Source organism: Lingula anatina, chromosome 1, assembly GCF_051362555.1.
Source record: "Lingula anatina isolate TDL-2025a chromosome 1, LinAna3.0, whole genome shotgun sequence".
In the NCBI taxonomy this organism is placed as follows: domain Eukaryota; kingdom Metazoa; phylum Brachiopoda; class Lingulata; order Lingulida; family Lingulidae; genus Lingula; species Lingula anatina.
This window is the reverse complement of record NC_141767.1, coordinates 34,797,829-34,819,648: the sequence shown is the minus strand read 5'-3', so window position 1 is coordinate 34,819,648 and position 21,820 is coordinate 34,797,829. Positions and strand designations below refer to the sequence as shown.

Sequence of the window (21,820 nt, the reverse complement as noted above, 5' to 3'; positions counted from 1 at the left end):
GGAATAATTACAGATGAAAACAGAATCAGTGCAGTTTTTATCGGTTTATGGCATTTGCTGGCGATTCTTTGGTACTCAGAATCCCAATGCAAAGGAGAAGTCAAAACGCAGATGTTATTTCGGTTTCTTCATGGAACGATAGTGTTCTTGGCCTCAACAATGACGGTGCCTCATCAAGTGCCATAAGCAATGCCAATGGCAATGAACATCCCACAGCGGCTACTAGTACTACAAGTACTACTGGTACTCGATCTTTATCTTCGGACAAGGGTACATTAGCTGCTGCTATGGATCTGTTAAAATTCAGAAAGAAGAAAAAGCACATAGAAACTGACCATGAACCAGAGGATATACTCGCCGGAATGCACAGGGTACATTTGAATGAATACACAGAACCTAGTCCAACGACTAGTAGTAGTAGTAGTAGCTTTGTTGATGTGGCGAATTCGTATTTGCCCGAGCACACAGATACAGACACAAACCAAAAGAAACATTCTGATAAGAAGCATCATAGACATCATTATTTTAGCCATCATAGGCATAAAAATTACCCAACTCCTGTGAGAACTATAAGCACTATAGATGCTGGCCCTCCTGTAGAGTATGTGCCTAATGAAGATCAAATGGATAAAGTGAAAACAAAAATTATGTCAGCATGGAATAATGTGAGATATGGTAAGTGTAACAAGTTATATTACATGAGAGGATAGTCATCTTTAAATGGTGTAGTTGTAATTGATATTACATGTAGTTATAGAGTATTGATGGATATGATTTAATTTTTTTTCTGTTTTGGAACTAAGTTTTGTCCTCAATTGACAAGTTTTCTAATAATTATTTATTATTGTTTAAATATCCAGGTTGGACAGTGAAAACCAAGACTCACTTCAACCATCAACATCCTCTTTTTCTGCTTGGGAAATGTTACCATGCCAAAAATGAAGGTACATGTATATGCAGTCTCTAATAACATAATGTTTGGATTGATCTGTTTCCATTTCACTATCATAGAAACAAAAACATATATCAGAAAGTAGCCCATGATTTTTACTGGGTCAATAATATCCATATCATTTCTTCAGTAAAACACAGTACCAGTAGTTTTTATTTTAATGTGAGGTTACATGAACATTGTATGTAAATGTAGGGCATCATTTTCTATCTTTACTGTTTTCATAGTCTGTTTACCTTATGGTTTTTAATTTTTAAACAGTTTCATCTTTCAGCAGCCTATTTAAAAAATCAACATTTCTCATATAACACATCATTGTGTACTTTCCTGTCAAAATATATAAAACAATTTATATTTTCTTTTACTAGTTGGATTTGAAACGGAGACTGATAAACAACATCCCCCTGACATAGAGCTTTTTAAACAGGACTTCATCAGTAGGATATGGTTCACCTATAGAAGAGGTTTCCCCACAATTTCAGGCTCCCAGTTCACAACTGACTGTGGCTGGGGCTGTATGTTACGCAGTGGACAGATGATGTTGGCTCAAGCTTTAATTATGCATTTCCTTGGGCGAGGTATGGGTAACACTCCAATTCATCTATGATACAATTGTTACCGTAACACTGAATTTATTATATTTATTAATGCAGAAAGTGTGACATATTTATCTTTAGGTTGGGATGTGAGTTATATATAACTGCCATTATATTGTTACATATGATATTGATTAAAATATTTATGGCTTGTTATTTTTACACTACTCTGAACTGTGGTACACTGCACCATATGTGACCAGTAGCAGTACTCTGTTATCATTTTCATCAGTCTTTCGTTTCATTTTTGTAGGAAATTTTGCTGTTGGAAAATTTTTTTTAATGTTAAAATAACTGTCTCTGTCATAAATTCTCTAATTTATTTTACTTCCCCATATCTTCAAAATTTATCTTTTTCAGACTGGAACTTGTTTTTGGCTTCACCCTCGCGAGAACACGACACATTCCACAGGCAAATCATTAGGTGGTTTGGCGACTGCCTTAGTAAGAACACTCCATTCTCAGTCCACAGACTTGTTCAGCTGGGTAAAGACTCTGGGAAGATGCCTGGTGACTGGTATGGGCCAGCTTCAGTGGCACATATCATAAAGTAAGTAAATGAAACAACGCAGAATACATATTTCTGAATGATGTAGGATTTGTCGTGATAGCACACTTTTTCTTTTAGACATGGAGTAAATTTAAACAAAATTGATCACAGATTGACATGAAATGTCTTTTTTCTTTAGTAAGTTACAGTTGCATATTTTTGCCAGTTATCAATAATGGACGTGCCTGGTTTTACTGTTTAAAACAGTAAATTGTGGACAAGATATTATATGGTCTTAAGATGGAATTGGATCAGCGGAATTTTAATGTACTCATTAAAAGGTGAATTTTATGTTTAGTGCAAATAGTTGAAAATTAAGAAACAGTTTACCTAATTATATAAAATTAATCTTATTCAGGATAGCAATGGAAAATGCGTTTGAGTTTAATCCAATACTTGGCCAAGTGTGTGTTTATGTTTCTCAGGATAGTACAGGTATTTAGTTTTCTCTCTCCCTCTCTTTTTCTCAAACAATCTCGCACACCAATACAAAAATTAGAGCATCCAAATTAGTGAGGCTATGCATACTTGCCCACACATGACTAATCAGCATGAACAATTATTAAAATGCATCATTGTCCTAATGGTTATGATTTTAGGGCATCACAGTTGAAGCCTGCCTTTCTTATGATATAGAAATCATAATGCTAAGGAAAATTAAGACACTTTTATTTTTCAAATCTGAATTTGAATGTGGACAGTTGGAGTATTTTATGTAACACCTAATACATACTTTGAATGACTTAAAACAATATCTCCTGTGTTTCAGTGTATAAACAAGATATAATTGACCTGTGTACAAAGCGACCTCGGGCAGAAACCTTCAACAGCAGCACCTCCCTGGAGCATTCTTACCAGGAGACGGAGGGCGCCAGGGAGGACCACTGGAGAGCAGTGATCATTCTGATCCCAGTCAGACTAGGAGGGGAGATACTGAACCATATTTACACCCCATGTATCCAGTCATGTCTTGCCTATGATATGTGTATTGGAGTGATAGGAGGAAAGCCCAAACATTCCTTGTACTTTGTTGGCTTTCAGGGTGAGGGGTTGTGTCCTGTTTTGGTTATTTGTTGGTTAATGTATTTTATTTGTTGCTTTAGTTTTTATCATGTCCTTAACATGTAAGTTGTTACAACTTTTTAGTTATTGTGTTCTTTTTATATTTGACCTTATAATGTCTTTTTCTTTGTGTGTAGATGATTTGTATGTTAGTATAACATGTATGTTGTCTGGAGCAGAACCGATTGATTTTCTGAACTCAGACACTTTAAAATTTTACCTATTAGTAGCACATAACACTTGTATTTCATTACTGATTATCAGTTTGTTTTGGTTTCAGATGAAAAGCTCATCCACTTAGATCCCCATTACTGCCAAGATGTGGTGAATGTTGTGACAGATAACAATTTCCCTATACAGGTATTGAGGTTAATTTTTTTAAATATCAAAAAATGTGTTGTCAAACACACACACTCAAAAAAATTTAATGTGAATTTGGAAATTATACCTAAACAACTCCCTGGTACAGGGGCGGGTCCAGGATTATTTGAAGGGGGGGGGGGGATGTCTGTTTTTTTCAGGAATGACAGGCCTTGGATCCAAAGCCAGCCCTCACCCCCATGCGTGGGGTTCTGGGCCTGCTGAAGGGAGAAGAAAATTTTTGGTGTTTAGGAGGGGAAACCATGCCATTTGGTATGGTTCAAACCATGATTCAGCTAGTCATAATGCTAATTTCAAGAGGGGACTGTTGGCGTGACACCCCCTAAATGTGCCACTGTGGTAGTAGTATACCAAGTGCAAGTCTCAACAGGATAATTATATGTATTTTCCACTACATACTTGCATGTTTTTATTCTGTTTCTATGCCTTTAAGTTTTTGTTTCTTGTTGCAGTCTTTCCACTGTGTCACCCCTAGGAAGATGTCTTTCTCAAAGATGGATCCCAGCTGCACTATAGGTTTTTACTGTAGAACTAGGCAGGATTTTGAACAATTCTTTGTTCATGCAAAAGAGGTAAGTATCTGTGCAAAAATATTTCTGCTAGGAAAATGCAGTACATTTCTTATTTGTCAATTTGAAACTATCAGAAACAGGCTTATTATCATTAATTTTTGTTAAATGTTATTTTATTATGTATTTTAAAATCAACAAACTTTTGAATTTATTTTATGTAATCTTAAGGCAGATGTAAGAATGGTAGAAAATTGCTGTTACACATTTTAATTTGATAACTGGTATTGTTATGGAAAATAATTTTTTTTTCATTTTTTTAAGTTCCTGTCACCACCAAAGCAGAAAGGACAATACCCAATGTTCATATTTTCTGAAGGGCGCAGCAACGAAGTGAATTGTGAGTCATACCATCCAAAGAATGATAAGTTTTTAAGAGTGAGACATTTGAACGATGATGGGAAGCCACGTTCACCTTCAAAGGAATCAGAAGATTTTGTATTTCTGTAAATCTTCCATTTTTTTCTTTCACATTGGAAAGTTTGTCAGAAAAGTTTTTTTTCTTTTTGGAGGAAACTACGTACCATTGCTGTCATTTTCACTGCTGTCTATACAGTTTTGAAGGAAACTGTCAGAAAAAAGGTTTTGTTTTTAAATGAGCCTGTGGTCAGCAGAACAGCAGCACTGGGTACAATTTTTCACCATATTACTTTTCCCGTTTCTGCAGAGGACAGTGATCTTTAAATTTATTTCAGTTGCAAAATAAGGTGCGTTGCAGGAAATGATAATTCTAGTACTTAGAAGTTATCAGCTTATAAGGTGAGCAGTATGTAGTACTCATCAGCAGTACAGCAAATAAAATTATTTGAATTTTTATCATTTCCGTCTGTGCAACAAGGTCATAATGGTTGCAACTTCTACACAGATGCCATAATGCAGAAAAGATGGTAGAAATTGGGCTGTGCAAGATGCACATAAAAACATGGCATAAAGGTAATAAAAAATACCTGATGTAGAATAATGCAAATTGGTGAAGAATCCATCACTACATGTAGTTTAAGTATAGTTTAAGTTATAGTTTCAAGTGATCTTTTAAGATCTCAAGTTTTTGTCTAGCCAGGCAGGCATGAAAACAATGAAGTGTTTGAAATTTGTGCAATTTGTGATAAAAGAAATATGGTGCATGTTAGACATGCTATTCACCAAATCATTTGGGGAGAAATGTCAGTGTATTTTTATTTTCAGTTTGAAGATATTTAAACAGTGCTGCAGTGCACCAGTCAGTGCTAGTTTTGTCATCCCATGGCATGTTCTTTTTAAATGTAGTGAATGTATATATACAAAATTCAAATTATGTTAATACAAATACAATGAAAGCGACACTGTAATATGAATTTTCCAAACGATGGGCGTCTATAAGTGAACCATTTACTGGCTGGATTATACATGTTCAGGGCTGGATTATACATATTCAGTGACACTGTTGAGAAGCATTATCTTTTATTTTAAAAGCAAGCACTGTGCGCGATCTGTGATGTACTTACTTTTCATAGAGGTTTAAAATGAAGTAATTGTGAGACTTGGGGCCCTACCTTTTACTAAAAACAGCTTCATCTAGTCCTCTTGGTATTACATGCTGTTAATACTGTAACAACGAAATTGTTCATTCTTGATTATGTAGATAGTGAAATGTTGTACAGTATACAGAATTATCAAATGTCTCTTAATAACTTCTGTAAAAAGTTGATCATACATGTAGTTACCAAAGATTTCAGTATCATATGGAACATTTAACCATTGGATGAAGAATAATAGAGCTGCAGGTGTAAGAATGCAGAAACCCACAACCTTTTGATTTAAAAAGCAGGGTTATAGAAATGAAAATTCTTCCCATCTCCTCATCAAAATTGTTCATATTATGTGCACTGGGAAAAAACGATAATAATATTAATATTTTTTGTTGATTCGTTTTAACCAACAGTGCACATTCATGACTTGTGGAACGATTTCACCTGCGGCAATGTAAAATGTACGAAGCAAATCTCATGTGTCAGTTCAAACTGGTCAGTTATAGGCATAAAATATCTCGGATATATTATGTGTAACAAGATTCTGTAAAACTGTAATAAATTAAGTTATAAGGAAAATAAAATTTAGTGATGGAACAATTATGAAAAAGTTACACCACAGACCAAAACTTCAGTTTATAACTGTAATATTTTATTTTATGACGCAAGACCTACACAATGCTTACATCGAATATAATAATCAAGTCCATGTAACTGAAATTAATGCATAATTTTGAGCAAGTCTCATCAAGCAGTTCAGTTCAATTGTAATTACGCAATTTAGATTTCCTCCAACATTTCAACATTCAAAGTGACACGCAGCATGAACTTTTGCTCCACAGGCCTACTTTCAGTTCTTGATAAGTCATAAGACAATCATCTTAACAACTGTATTTACCTGTATTTAAAATGGAAAACGGTACTACTGTATGAAAATTACAAAGGACAGTTTCTACTGGAATACAAAGATTGTGGCGTTTAGCACCAAACTGCCATTGGTCATAATGAGATGGTACCAGGATGGTCAATTCCACTGTGGTATACGCTTTATATATATATATATATATAATTTTCTTCATGCTTCATTTAGTTTGCCCTGTAGAATCTGTGCCCCCTTGAACTCCATCTTACCCAGTGACTTCTTAACAGAGGTTAACCGTTTCTTCACTTCTGCAGACATCTTTTCATTGTTCAATTCTAAAATGCTGAAGTTGCAAAAAACGCATATAGAGAATGGGTACATCAACAAATAACATACATGTAGTATTATTAACTGAAGTTTCAGAATGCCCAATAATTGAAACAAATATCAATCCAGACATGAAATTAAAAATCAAATTACATTTTACCAACAGTCAGTCTGCAAACAGGTACTTCCTGATTATAGGTTACTTACAGTAATTGCCTTTTTTTTCACAAGATGCACTCCACAAAAATTAAATAAGCTGAAGGTGCAGATATTTTTAAAACTTATGGCCTAGGTTTGCAAAATGTCAGGTGCAGCATATTAAAAAATGCCTTTAGAAAAAAATGTGCTTACGTTATCAAAATAAAGCATCCCCTGTTACAAGCTGCCCAGGACTTCAGTGAACTCTCAGACACGGTTCTCAGAAGTATGTCTGTAAACAGCACTGAAAACAAAAAAAAAACATTATTTTAAATGCAGGTTCATATAAAAATTCAAAATTTGTCAGACTGTCTTTATTGTGACAGTTGTATTACTTTTAAGGCTTCTCAAAGGTAAAACAAATTACAAATACCTAGTAAAATCTTAATACTCTTCACTATACCCTATATAAAATAATAACCTTTTTCATTCTGTTTCATCCTCTCAGCATCATTTTTTATCAGCTTCTTTAGAGTCATGTGACCTGCTGGGTGCTCAATAATGTGAAAGTTCTCAAGACTACCACTCACAAATGGCTCAGCGGCAATTTTGCAAATGGCCTCCATTGCTGCAGTGGGGTCACCTGGTGGTAAAAAAAAAATGCATTGCAAATAAAAATAAATTTTCTCACTTTTACCTGTACATTCCTTTTTACACAACAAGTTATCTGAAATTAGTACATAAGGTTTCAGATTATTTGTTTTTCTAATCATCTTTCTTTAATTAGTAACCGTCTCTCAGACAAATGCCTCGATCTGTCATCACTAGACACCAGAGAGACAGAAGACTATCACAAAACTCACACAAAACGTGTCAAGAAAAGTGGGTCATCAACTGTCCTTACTGGCAGTCAGTCTCGTCATCAGATCATCACTGAGACAGTCGAAATTTTCACATTTTCAAATAATTTTCAAATAATAATAATAATAATAATAAAATGATTAAAATAATCAAACTGAGTTAAATAATTCTTCAGGCAGGAAGAAAAATAACAGCCAATATAGTATATGCTGTAAGACTGTTTCATTGCACGTTTCATAGAATTCACAACATGAGCATAACTCCTTTAAATAGCAAAACTTTTAATTTTTCAAGAGATTTCAACTTTTCCCTGAATAACCAGAGTAAAGCATATCCAAAACCAACAACAAATCACGTTCTTTTAACTGGTTTTGAATTTTAAGTTTCCAATTTTGAGCCACTACCCTAAGTAATGGGCACAGAGACTGGTGAATTTAATCGTAATGATAATGCTTACAAACAAATTGCTTGAAATTTATATTTGCTGTGGGAGGTCTGACATGCACTGTATGCTATCAAAATTTCTCTAGTTTAATAAAAACAAGGAAAAGTTTATACCATCTACCTTCAGCATGGGTCAAGATGTCCAATATAAGCAGCAGTCTGGAGTTGCTCATCACCAGTTCCTTGGTATGATCCACTATGAACTGAAGCAGAGGGCTGGACACGGCACTCAACAACTCTTTCCTTCTCACAGCCGCGTCTTTTTTACTGTTATAATACAGCAACATCAATTCATTTGATAATTTAATCCAGCAATAACTATAACACAGGACGCCTGTTTACAACCATACAGGTCAAAGTATACTAGACTAAGTACCATCATATGAATAAGTCAGCATATATTTATTAGCAGTATTGTGTAATATTCAAAACTTCAAGCATCACGGACACAAAATTTATTAAGATAACCAACACATTTGTTTTGTACAAGATGAAGTAATGATGATTCAACTATAACATCAGAAAGCAAAGTAGAAATATACACGAACACAGTATTAGGCAAGCTGAATGAGAACAATCGCTGCTACCTGTTAGGGTTGGCATCTCCCAGCTCCAACACCTTGATCACATCAGGGTGGAAATACACCTGATCCCTGGGACTGAGCAGGTACAGCAAAACCTTCAGTCCATACTGGTCAAAGCAAACTTCATACAGAGATTTCAACATTTCCTGCAAGAGTAATAAAAACAAAATCAATGAAGCAAAATACTATGAGAATAGGATCAGTTCAGGTAAGTGGGCAGGTGCAAAGAAACCATCAGGGCGTATATACTTGTGGAAGCTTACTTCATGAAGGGATTAAACATTTCCTGGAGAAGTAGAATATACAATTTGAAAGATACAAAAACAACAGTATAAGAAGCACAAAACACTACATGCAATTCTGGCTGTAACTTCTTTAGAAGACGATGGCCACAAAAATAAATTCCCACAACAATATTTCTTTTATGGAAAAGCTGGGATACTATATCCAGTAAATCCTTTTAACTGACTAGCTTTGCTAGATATGCTTAATTTCCAATTGTCTCTCAGACAAATGCCTCGATTTGTCATCACTAGACACCAGAGAGACAGCAGACTATCACAAAACTCACACAAAACGTGTCAAGAAAAGTGAGTCATCGTTTGTTCTTACTGGCAGTCAGTCTCGTCATCAGATCATCACTGAGACAAACAAAATCAGCACAACTATAGATAATTTTTTCAATTATTTGCAGAGTAATGGACATTATGTCACAGTTATTACAACTCTAGGCTCACTCTATCAGAGTAAATTTAAAAGGAAAGCTGAACAAATTTTAAGTTGTCTAAAGATTACATAAGGCAAATAACCACTTTCTGACCAAATTTATTCTTGATTTAGTCAATTATTTTGGCTTGTCTAAATTTTCACTCTGCAGGAAGTCCTGCAATTTTGTAAGACGAAAAAGACATTCAATTTCTGCAGTACCTGTAAAACTGCTTTCTCCATCAACTTGGTATCATCTACAGCATCAAACAGAGCCAGCATCACCATGTGTCCATACTCCTCCTTACACAACTTCACAACATGGCCCTTGAAAGACTTGATTATCACCTTGCGGTCCTAAAAATAAAAGTAATCATACTTTAAAGCTTGACATATAACAGTTTTGAAGAACTACCCATTTTCAGGTAAATGACATTGCTTTCACATTTTCTTTTTGAATGGCATTATGCCATATGCTGAGGATGTGTCAATGTTACATTCTATGGCAAAATTCGCATTACAACTAAGAGGACACAATCTTCCAAAATATTTACTGCTAATTCAATTTAAACACGCTCCAAATTTACAGTAACACACATAGACAAAAATTACTGTATGATAATCAAGCATATCCTAGCATCCAGGTAGAAGCAAGTATTCACCTTAGCAGTCCCATACCAAATACAGTACATGGCTACTCTGGACCCATCTCGCGTGTGCACCATGTGGACGATGTTCTCTCTTAGGAGCTCAATCATGTCCTGAAAATGCCAACCACACACAATGCAATATATAAATATGTTGTAACACCACTGAGAATGTCTTTCTTCTACAGCTTACTTTACTACTGTTACACCTTATCTGATGTTACATATCAAAATATTTTTGCCTATATAACACATTGACTGCAAATGACTTTTTAACCACAAAATTTTTCTCTTCTGACATTCTCAAATTTATTAATGTCCATCAAAATCTCATTTAAAACAATTAAATGGCAACACTTCAATATCAATTATATTCATACTCACCATCCTGGCCTTGTTTGATGCATATGTGAAGTACTCAAAAAAAGCCCTGTGGACAATAGTATGGCTCAACACGGTTCTGAAAATTGATAAGAGAAGAAACTTCAGAACACCAACATCAAATATACATTTTCAACAAAATGTTTCTCAAAACAGTTTGTGCTGCCAAGTTATTATTCATTCTGGATAAATTTTACATGTTTATAGCATTCTTTAAAATGTCAAAATGAACACTGTACAAGTCAAGTTCAAATGACATATAGATACTAATTTTCAGTATTAAATATAAGGTCAACTTACTTATCTACTAGAGGTGTAATGGCCTCCTTCATGTTGCTTAGGATCATGTCTCTCCTCGTGGGCTGTTCCTTGAGAATCTGCTCTAAAGTTGTGACATTTGGGGACTAAAATCACAAACAAGAATTTTTAGCCTTTTTTTTGGTTAATTAATACAATTCTGTGAATTTCTACCCATACATGAATATATATGAGAACAAAAATGTAACAGAGTTTGTCTCTCAGACAAATGCCTCGATTTGTCATCACTAGACACCAGATAGACAGCAGACTATCACAAAACTCACACAAAACGTGTCAAGAAAAGTGGGTCATCAATTGTTCTTACTGGCAGTCAGTCTCGTCATCGGATCATCACTGAGACAAAAAAACAGTATATAAAATATACCACACCATTAAATTCTACTGAACATAATTTATTTACATTGAAATTGATTATTAACGCTCTACTTTAATTTCTAAAATTCAGAGCTATGTACCCATTTCAAACTAACCTCACAAATGAATTCAGAATGATGAACTTGTAGTCTTATGATTAATATGAAAAAATACATCTTATGGTACATATGAACTTCATGTTTTAAGGACGCTCTCTCATATTTCAGATTTCATATTTCAGATTTCATATTTCTGCCCTAGCGATTTTGATTAAAATTGTAAGACAAAATCTTCTTACCATATGAGTAAAAAATATGAAAAAAAAATTGGGGGTCACCACGCTCGTTTTCGAGAGGTGGCGTCCCGAAAAACGCTACGTTTATTACATTGCGTTATATGGGGATTTTGCCAAAATGCCCTTAATTTTGCTGAAAAATGCAAAAATAAAAAAATTCTGCCCTAGCGATTTTAATTTTATGTGGATATGTTATAGATCTTGGTAGACCTCAAAGAAATTTACAAAAAAATATGTACCACACCATGCTTGTTTTTGAGCCAGGGCTGCTTGAACATCGATTTTTATCAAATTTACATAGGAATCAATGGAAATTTCCAAGCAAATTTAAATAAATGTGTTTTGTATCGTGGGTTTTTTAACTCATACATTTATTTTGCTTCCATGAAAATTATATTTATACTTCTCTGCATCAGCTAACCAAATTTCATAAAGTTTGCTTATCCCATTCATAATAAATAGATATTAATATGTTGAAAGTATCAGTTGGATTTCAGTATGCCTCATGGAATGCCGCCATATTGGATTTTTCATAGGCTGGACCTACAAGCACATGTATCAATCTCTTGTGACTTTTATCTTCCTATTCCTTTTTTCTTACTGTTTTATACATTTTTAAGATAGCTTGATAGATTGTTTGCTTTGTATATTTTAATATACATTGTTTAAACAATGTATCAATTTCTTACTACTGGTACGTTACATGTAGCCATATTTCTTGACAAACGTACTTTGGAAACTAGGTGGCAAAAAAGTTAGAATATTCGTCTAAAGACATCTTTTGGTTATCAGTTTATTTCGATTTCATATTATATTTACAACATGAAATCAAATAAATATATATAATAAATATACATACATTTTTAAAATTTAGGCATTAAAGACATCCTACATGCATTTTTCTTATTACTTTATACATTCTGTTACTCTTTTTTGTGTTTAGATTAATTCTACATATAGAAGACAATAAAGACCATCTAGACCTCTTTGAAATGACATGTGCAAATGCTGATATATTAACCACGACATCTTGATTTTTCCCCTAAACATGAAGAAATTATTATTATAAACTAGGTATTATGTAGAATTTGCTAAAGGTTGAACACAGGATTTTGTTAATTGAATGGGATGAAATAAAAAATCAAATAACAGGGATCTTCCTGGGTCAAAATCTGGCTGGGCCATTTTTAAACAAGGCAGCAAAGCTGTCAAATGTACAGACAAAAAGCAGGAAATAACTATGCACAAAATAGGCTACTGTCAATTCAGATGCAAAAGTACATTATGTTAAACTGTAAATTCAACATCAAATTTTAATTATGCTCAACAGGTAATACCAATGAAAGTAAAATGTGTAACAAGCATAAGGCTTCAGGCCCATGAGAGTTCAAGTTCACACTTTGAAAATGTATAACTTCCAGAAAAAGAAGCCAATTAGACTGCTTTTCCAACTCAGGCTGCATGCCGATTTTCGAACTTGACCTCCGTTTTAGTAAGATCGATTATTCCTGAGAGTTTCACGACAACAGGCCTATCGGTTTTCCTTGAAATGTGTTTACAGTGTTGCATATATGCTGAAAAGTGAAAAAACAGCATAACTTCTACAATAATGGCCCGATCATGCTGATTTTAGAACTTGACCTGCGTTTTATGAATATTCATCAGCTCTGTAAATATAAAGCCAAAAAGTAAAACTGCCTTCCACTTATCGTGTTTACAAGGAAAGTGCACGGCAACGACGGCGACGGCGACGACAGACGCAGGTGATGGCAATATGTACAGACACATCTGTATATATTTACTGTACTGTTTGAGAACAGTAAGTGACATGGTTTTTCTTAAATGGTCATCATGGGAGCAGTGCCCAAAATAGGTTTTTTTCAAATTTTGATGCAATATTACATAATGTTTAACAGCATGATGACCATCAATTTTTAAGAATAAAATATTAGTATCATGGATATTCAGAAAATGTGACTAGCAAAGGTCTTCAGGCCCATGGAACTTCAAAGTCACAACTTGAAAATGCCAAAATGTAAACAAGACAGCACTGTTCTGAAATGTTTTTTTTCCCATTTTTAACAATTTTTAACATAAAACAAAATTAACAGTTTACTGCCATTTTTATATTATCAACTAAGAAAATTGATGAGATGGGAAAAATATCAACAGAGCAGTGTTAAATGTCCAATTTCTTCCATTCTGAGATTCTGAACATAGTGAATGATTGAATCTGACAAACCGAATGATATGAGTTTATTTCCATTTTTGAAACTTTATTACACAATACATGATAACAAGTTTACCATCATTTTTACAAAATCAACTAACAATGTTGTAAAGATGCAGGAAATGTCAAACAAAAACTTTTACGTATCTTATTAGTTTAATAATGAGACTGTTAACATGCCTAAGAATTGAATCTGAGGAAATGTGAAAAATATGCTGAAAAGTGAAAAAACAGCATAACTTCTACAATAATGGCCCGATCATGCTGATTTTCGAACTTGACCTGCGTTTTATGAATATTCATCAGCTCTGTAAATATAAAGCCAAAAAGTAAAACTGCCCTCCACTTATCGTGTTTACAAGGAAAGTGCACGGCGCCGGCATCGGCATCGCCATCGCCATCGCCAGCGGCGACGACAGACGCAGGTGATGGCAATATGTACAGACACATCTGTGTCTGTACATAAAAATGTGTGCCTTAAATTTTTTTTGATAATTCATTATGTTTCAATATCATTTTTTATTTTAATTTTAATCATATTATTTTTCATAGGCTAGGCAGATTGACCAAAAGCATATTATATCAATCTCATGTGACTTATTTTCTTATTCCTTTTTATTTTTATTTCTTTTGTTTCTTTATTTTTCTTACTCAGTACTAAAATATGCACTTTATGGTAAGATAGCTGGATAAATTGTTTCCTTTGTATATTAACAATGTATCAATTTCTTACTATGGTAAGTTAGTCATATTTCTTTACTATATATGGAAGATGGTGACAAAAATACTCATCTACAGACATCTTTGATTATCAGTTTATTTCTGTTTCATATTATGTTTACAACATGCAATCAAATACATATCAACAGCATATAAATATGCATATTAATTTTAAAATTAAAAAAATCATACAATTTTTTATTGCTTTTATGCATTTTGTTACTCGTGGTTTTTTGTGTTTGGATTGATTTCACTGAGAAGAAAATAAAGACCATCTAGACCTTCTCTTTGAAAAGCAATTACAAATTCTGAAATGTTAACCCTGACAGCTTAATTTTTTTCCTTCACATGGAGAAATTATTTTTTTACAAACAAGGTTTTCTACAGAATTTGGTAAAGGTTTCACACAGGATTTAGTCAATTGACTGGGATAAAATAATAAATCAGAAAAAAAGGATTTTCTCCACTTTCATCATTGCAAAAATTAACTAAATTTTGTAACTCAAGACTATCTTTTAATGCATTATGGGCTGAATAATTTCTGTGAAGTAATAAATTTACAAACTAAAGTCTCTTGTTTATGATTGGGTAAATTAGGATAAAGTTGGAATAAAGTACACTTTATCTTCTAAAATATACTGTTTATTTTCCTAGCATCAAAAAAGTATTACATGTATCTGCATAAAAACCCTTGGTCCTCTGTTGTGTGTTTTATGGTTTTGTCCATTTGCACTTTAACAAAACCATTACAAGAATGACGTCGCAACACGCCAGGCGGGTGCACACCAGTTGCATCTTTTCTGGAGAGCTGAAAATCGCACTGTTTGCAGGTCATATTGTTCAATAACATACTTAAATCAACAACAAAACGCCATGAGTCTAATTATTTTAACTTATTGTGAAAGAAGAGAATTGTTTTCAGCATACAAATCACTGTTACTTGGCCCTGGGTGATCGGAAACCAATGCTGAAGAAGGCAATGTCTTGTTGCACACATCGTAACCATATGACAAATCTCCGCAATACACTTTGTGGTCAAAATACAAGCCCTTGTGAATGTTTTCCGTGAGATAAGATCATGTCACTGCTATACAAGCCTTACTAAAACGCTCTTTTCAATCCCTTCTTCGCGTAACTTCTTACATGCGGTATTTGTAAACAAAGTCGCAAGTGGGTACTTTACGTCGTAAAAGACCAAGCGTTCACTCATACGCAACGCATAGTTGACATATTCGTAGCGCTTCGACCAAAATAACATCAAAGATTTCATACAGATTTCTTAAAAAGATGAATTACGTATTTTATTGCATGTCTTATTTTCATAATTAGCCGCTATCTCAAAAAACTACTCATGCGCGAAACCTGCGCAGATCGCAAAAAAAGCTAATATGAGAGGACTACCTTAAGTTAAATGGAAATAGCAATGCATGAAGACATCTTACCTTGAACAAGGCAAAGCTTGGACCATAAAACTCTTCCATCAGAGCGGATCTCTGAGCTGCTGTAGCATATTCATTATAACCATATTCCAGTACAGCTGCTGCCACCTATAAACATAAAACAATGGTGCTAGTATTACAGCTTGCCTAATAAACTTATAAAAATTAATAAATACTATATGCAACATTCAAGTCTTTATAAAAGTCTTATATATCTGAACCTAATTTGGGAGTGGGCCTACTTTTTTCTTCTGTTCACTCCTTAGTCATGTCTCCATGGCTTTTAGGACAATATCTATCTGAAGAAACCAGTACTTATCAATATCTATCATTACTAAAGGACAATAGTTTTAGAATATTTGACATACAGTGTGTCTCACTATCTTCCTAACATTTCCATGAAAGGCTTTAAACACTGCATTTTTCTGGGCTTTAGTTCTGTAACAAAAAAAAAATGAAGTAAATAATTCTACAAATGGCACCAACCTTGAAAGCTTTAAAGTATAAAAAAACTCATTTCAAATGTCAATGATAGCATAACATGCAAAGACGAAACAGTTTGAATGTTAAAATAAATGTGAAAGTATCATATGTTTCAGAAATGCATTTACCATTTAAAAAGCTTGATCAATGAATAATTTTACGTTACTATAACTCTTTGTTACTTAACTACAACTCTTTTTTTAACAAATGCTTTTAAAGGTATCAAACATCTTTCATTTCTCAAACACTCACCCATATTTCAAAACCTTCTTTACAAAGAAGCTGGAGTATTTGGTTTTACAAAGTTCCACTAAATCATCTGTAAGTAAAAGTCAGGTGTAGGCATCACAAAAAATATAAAACACTGACTAAATGAGGAATTCAAACATTCTTCATGAGATGCAGAACAAAATACTAAGGCTTCGTTCACATGGAATGTCTATTTTCTAAAAATCTATTTACTATTCGCGCTATCTTATGATCACGGTCTGTGCCCTGAAAATCCCACTGCGTAATTACTGGCAGCGCGAGCCAGTTACTTATAGTAACTTATAGTAACTGGCTCGCGATTGCCAGTAATTACGCCGCGGGATATTCAGGGCACAGACCGTGATCATAAGACATACCGCGAATAGAAAATAGAATTTAGAAAATAGACATTGCATGTGAATGAAGCCTTAAACATTCTACTAAACAGTCCTTGATATTTACTGCAAGTGGGATGAACAGTCTTTTCAAAAACTTAGGCTGTATTCCCAGAGCTTTTAGATCGAACTTTCCCTGCGGGGAGTCTCACTAGATTACGGTCAGATAATCCGGCTTAAATGTCCATCCCGCCTACTACAAGCTGTAAGGGGGTAATTAACTTTCATGTCCGCTCGGCTGACAGCTATTTAGCGTGAACCCCCAGGGAGTTAGGTTGATCTAAAGTAAATCGATCTGATCTCTGGAAATGGGGTCTTACCTTTCAGCTCTTCAAATAATTCAGTTCTTTGTTCCTGGCTGCCATTCTTCATGAGACACTGAATCACTCTGGCAGTATCATGCGCAAACACCAGCTATAATAGAATATGTCACTTCATCTTAAATGTTGTACAAAAATGTATTGCACAAAAAAGTTTTATAAATAAGAACTCTACACTCAATGCATTTAGTTTTCAGAATACTTATTTCAGAATCTTTTGCCTCTCAGACAAATGCCTCGATTTGTCTTCACTAGTCACCAGAGAGACACAGTAGACTATCACAAAACTCACACAAAACGTGTCAAGAAAAGTGAGTCATCAACTGTTCTTACTGGCTGTCAGTCTCGTCATCGGGTCATCACTGAGACAAATGTGAGGTGGGAACTCCAAAATGCAATGACTCTAGATTCTAGGAAATATATAATGTAAAATCAAATCACAGTAATTCTTTCTTAAACATCTTGGTAGTCAACAGTTTAACATCATTAAATATGATATAACCGAGCAAAATACAACTATAACATATATCTGTTATATACTAACCTCTTTGACCTTTCCCCGCACCATAGTCATCAGCTCTTGACACAACTTTGTTTTTTCTTCAGCTTTCAAATCATGTCTACAACAAAAATGAGCAGTGAGGAACAAACGTAAATCTTAAGGGGCCCGCACACGTGAGCATTTGGCGCGCGCCACTTGCGCTGCGCCGTTTTCTCATCGTGTGCGGGGGTATTTTGGTGAGATTTTTGCCTCTCGCGCGGCTGAGCAAAATTTCTCACGTGTTTGATTTTTTTGGTCTCTTGAGGCAAATGTCTCAGCGTGTGCAGGGTGCAAGCGCCGATTGCTCACGCCATGCCAACAATGCGCATGTGCCGGTAGCCGGAAACAAAGAAAAATGGCAGCCCCCAGTGAAGTAAACAAAAATGTACACAGTTATAGTTAGTCTGAATGATTAACGTGGTCACCATTTGCCATTACTTTCAGAAAAAAAATAAATATGTAATGTTTCCTTAATCACATGATCCCAGAGTTCGCGGTGCGTCTGATAGGGGCAGGCCGGGAGGCATCTCTGCTGAGCAAAGAGCGCATCGTTTGTGGGGAGCTGAGGGTGCGAGCATCTGCCGCAGCGCAAGTGGCGCGCGCCAAATGCTCACCATGTGCGGGCCCCTTTAGTGTCTTTTGCCTGTCAGACTGCTCATAATAAAATTGCACAATTTTTTAAAGAAAGAAGTACCCCCCAAAAAATGTTTTTACTGATGCCTTAACATGATTAAAATAATAAGACAAATTACAATTCAATGGATCCAATTCAACACTTTTTCAATACCTTCTTAAGGACTCCCATATCTTTTTGGTCTGCTGAATAACTTCAAAATTTGTCCGTTGCATTTTCCTTACTTTCTTTCTATCTTTCTTTGACATTTCCTCCAGTTTGGGCTTCTTTGTCTTATCTGAAATGAAGTAAGTTACACCTAAAATTTGCAAGTTAACAAGAGCCACTCCTGTTTTTGTATGTTTTGTAAGATTTTGTACATACAAAGAAAGTAAATCTTTTTATTGGCTCACCTGTAGTTGTTAGTCAAAATTATTCATTACCATGTCTCAACATTATAGGGCTATGTCTATGACCTCGGACTTCATTCTTCAGGGTTTTTTTCTCTTTTTTACAATTGCAGTCAGAATTTCTAATGCTCATCTGTTTATCTGCCAGAAAGATTTTGCCACCACAAAATCAAAATTTGCTTCTTTACATACACTATCCCTTTAACTTGATATAAAAACTGTTTAAAAAGTTACCATCTTCCTTTTTCCCAGCTGCATCAGTTTCCCTTTTTCTTTTATTAGAATTTTTGTTTTCTTTTTCTTTTGCTGCTTTACCAGTCAGTGTCTTGAGTGTCTTGCCTGCAAGTTTCATCACCTGCTTAAAACAAAAGACAATGCATAAGAGAACATAGCGTGCATGCATGCTTGCACATGTACATGCCACAGACAAATGTTCTGCTTTGTAAATAGCACACCACATAAAAAATACATACAAATTATGTGTGTATTGGTAAGTTTCTTTTAAAGGAAGGGGGGGGGGGGTCAACTCACCTTGCTTCCAAATTCCTTTTTACTTTTCTTCTCAAATGCAACCTTCTTCTGCCCTTTCTCCGAGACATTTTCTCTGCTATTGCTCTTCCCAGCACCAACTTTCTCTGCCTCTCCTTCCCCTACCCCATCAGGTTTCCCCCTAGCTTTAGCCACAGCCTGCTCCCAACTGACATCAGTCTCTTGATTCTGTGCCTTTTCAAGAGCCTCGGCCCATGTATTCACACCAGAGGGCTCTGATACAGTGCTACTACCGTCGCCAGTCTTCTCACTTTTTAAACTGACATTGGCTTTCTTTTTAGTCCTTTTTTGTTTAACAGATTTTTGTGTTGATTTTGTCACATCATTGGGGGTCTCCTGTGGGGTACTGTGCTTCCCTGGGGTGAATTTCACCCTCTTTGGGGTACTTTTTGTACTCCCATCATCATCACCATCATAACTTGTATCACTTTTTCTCTTCTCAGGGGTGACTTTTAGTTTCTGTTTATTATTTTTTACTGAGACAGTGTCTGGTGATTTAGTCTGTTTCTTTTTACCACTTTTTGTAACTGTATTGTCAGTTGGAAAGTTTGTATTCTTAAACAAATTCCCTTTGCTTTTCTTTCTTGTAATATCTCCTTCTGGCGTCTCTCTGACTTCAACATCCTGTGCTTTCTGTTTCTTGATACTTTTTGGGGTTCCTTTTAGTTTTTTCTTCTTGCCTTCAAGTATGCTGGGACTCACTACTGCAATGGAACTAATTTCTTCCATCTATTAAAGAGAAAATTAAGCATATCTGAAATATTAATATTAGAACATATAATATAACACAGCATTGATTGATATTACTAAAATGTTGACATGTAGATATGTAGTTACTGTCTTAACTAAACCCAGTGCATATTAGGAAAATCTGTTTCATTATTTCTGCACCCTGCATATCAGCTACTACCCTCTGCAGTGTTATAATAGGAGTTACACTGATGCCCAAATTATACACATTGGTGAAAAGGGGCACCTGCCAAATGTGAGGCTGAACAAAGGAGACATGACAGACTGTCTCTTTAAGATATCACCTTTCCGCCACCACAGAACTATCTTGCAACCTTCAGTAGAGAAGAAAGGTCTGATAAATTCCTTTTATCAAGAGAAATGCACTATTTGTCCATATGGTTGTTATAGCATTACCGCATGTGTTTCAAATTAATCTATTTAGTGTTAAGAGGATTGAGTTTATTATGAAAGAGGAAAACAGCTGCATGTGAGAGGTATGTTTAATAATTTAAATTTACACTACATTTGTGTCCTGTTTACATTAAGAATTATAACGATCTAACACCTCTAAATTTACTTTAGGGTTATTATGTTCGATCAACATTCATCATACAAACTTAATATAGGTTTCCTTTAAATATGTGAAACCACAGCACACTCAAAATATAAGGTAGCCATTTACTAGTACCAAACAAACTACAATATTGTTACAACTTACATTACAAGTTCATTATATAAATTTAACACTTGTAATTTCCATTCTTAACTACTTTCAGTAATTTGGATTAAGAATTAAGATGCAAGGTGGTGGACGGCGGGGGGGGGGGGGGGGGTCTGGACATCTGTCAATTGAAACACTTCCTCTCTGAACAATCACAATACTTTAGAATATTTCACACCACAGGGTAATTTGGACATTAAAATACGTTGGCTTTGCGTGGCCTTGTTGCCTGCATTTGAAAAGTGGCACTTGGTACCAGTACTTGGTGTACATGCATCGGATTTTCTACAATCGGTTGTTGAAATTATGGTCTTCCTTAACATCCAACTTCACACAATTATCCGCAACATAGAGCATCTTAAATATACCTTTTATATTCATTAATTTAAAATGAAAATATATCTGTATACTACCGTTTACATTTATTATACCAGCTTACCGTATTCAGCAATGCTTTCCCCACGTGTACAGATAACCGCATGCGCAACGACCTTGAGAAGTCAAGTGTTACTCTCCTACGAAGAGCCTCGTTTTTTAAAACCCTTGTATTGTTTGGATACAAGATCGTTTAAAGAGGCTACTCTGATTTACAACGCTTTGCATCAATTTTGAATGGGTTTATTATAAGTGCAAACGTTTATAGCATTTCTATGATGTATAAGAAAAAAATTCCTCTTCACAAAATAACATTGTACGTTACATTTAAGCGCGAAAGAAGCATTTTTAATGGAGACTTAACCAATAGAAATATCGACGGAGGGAGGAGGTCAGATGACAGCAAAATCGTGCAACTGAAGTTGGTTATCAGTTGGTTGAGGTATTTACTTGCGACGTAAACTTCAACCTATTTCTTTTAAAGCAATACTTAAAAGTATATGTCA

General features: G+C 34.8%; 2 protein-coding genes across 3 annotated transcripts; one reads left to right on the top strand and one right to left on the bottom strand.

Moving 5' to 3' along the window:
• Positions 1-47: 47 nt before the first annotated feature.
• On the top strand, positions 48-6,252 carry LOC106180057 (cysteine protease ATG4D). Its single transcript, XM_087017338.1, has 9 exons — positions 48-675; positions 861-944; positions 1,321-1,530; positions 1,909-2,098; positions 2,457-2,533; positions 2,868-3,140; positions 3,441-3,520; positions 3,994-4,113; positions 4,375-6,252. The coding sequence occupies exons 1-9, from the start codon at positions 48-50 to the stop codon at positions 4,558-4,560; spliced, it is 1,848 nt and encodes a 615-aa protein (XP_086873464.1). The 3' UTR covers positions 4,561-6,252.
• LOC106171965 (pumilio homolog 3) lies at positions 6,249-21,472 on the bottom strand. Of its 2 annotated transcripts, none has more exons than XM_087017305.1 (18): positions 21,379-21,472; positions 19,469-20,215; positions 19,172-19,295; positions 18,702-18,825; positions 17,918-17,993; positions 17,374-17,467; positions 16,662-16,728; positions 16,295-16,364; positions 15,930-16,034; positions 10,868-10,971; positions 10,571-10,646; positions 10,202-10,300; positions 9,762-9,896; positions 8,838-8,980; positions 8,372-8,517; positions 7,427-7,588; positions 7,159-7,249; positions 6,249-6,823 (listed from the first exon to the last, which is right to left on the bottom strand). In XM_087017305.1, the coding sequence occupies exons 1-18, from the start codon at positions 21,418-21,420 to the stop codon at positions 6,694-6,696; spliced, it is 2,535 nt and encodes an 844-aa protein (XP_086873431.1). In that variant the 5' UTR covers positions 21,421-21,472; the 3' UTR covers positions 6,249-6,693. The 2 variants fall into 2 exon arrangements, with proteins under 2 accessions (XP_086873431.1, XP_086873442.1); XM_087017316.1 differs by having other exon boundaries at positions 19,172-19,292.
• Between the last annotated feature and the right edge of the window lie 348 nt (positions 21,473-21,820).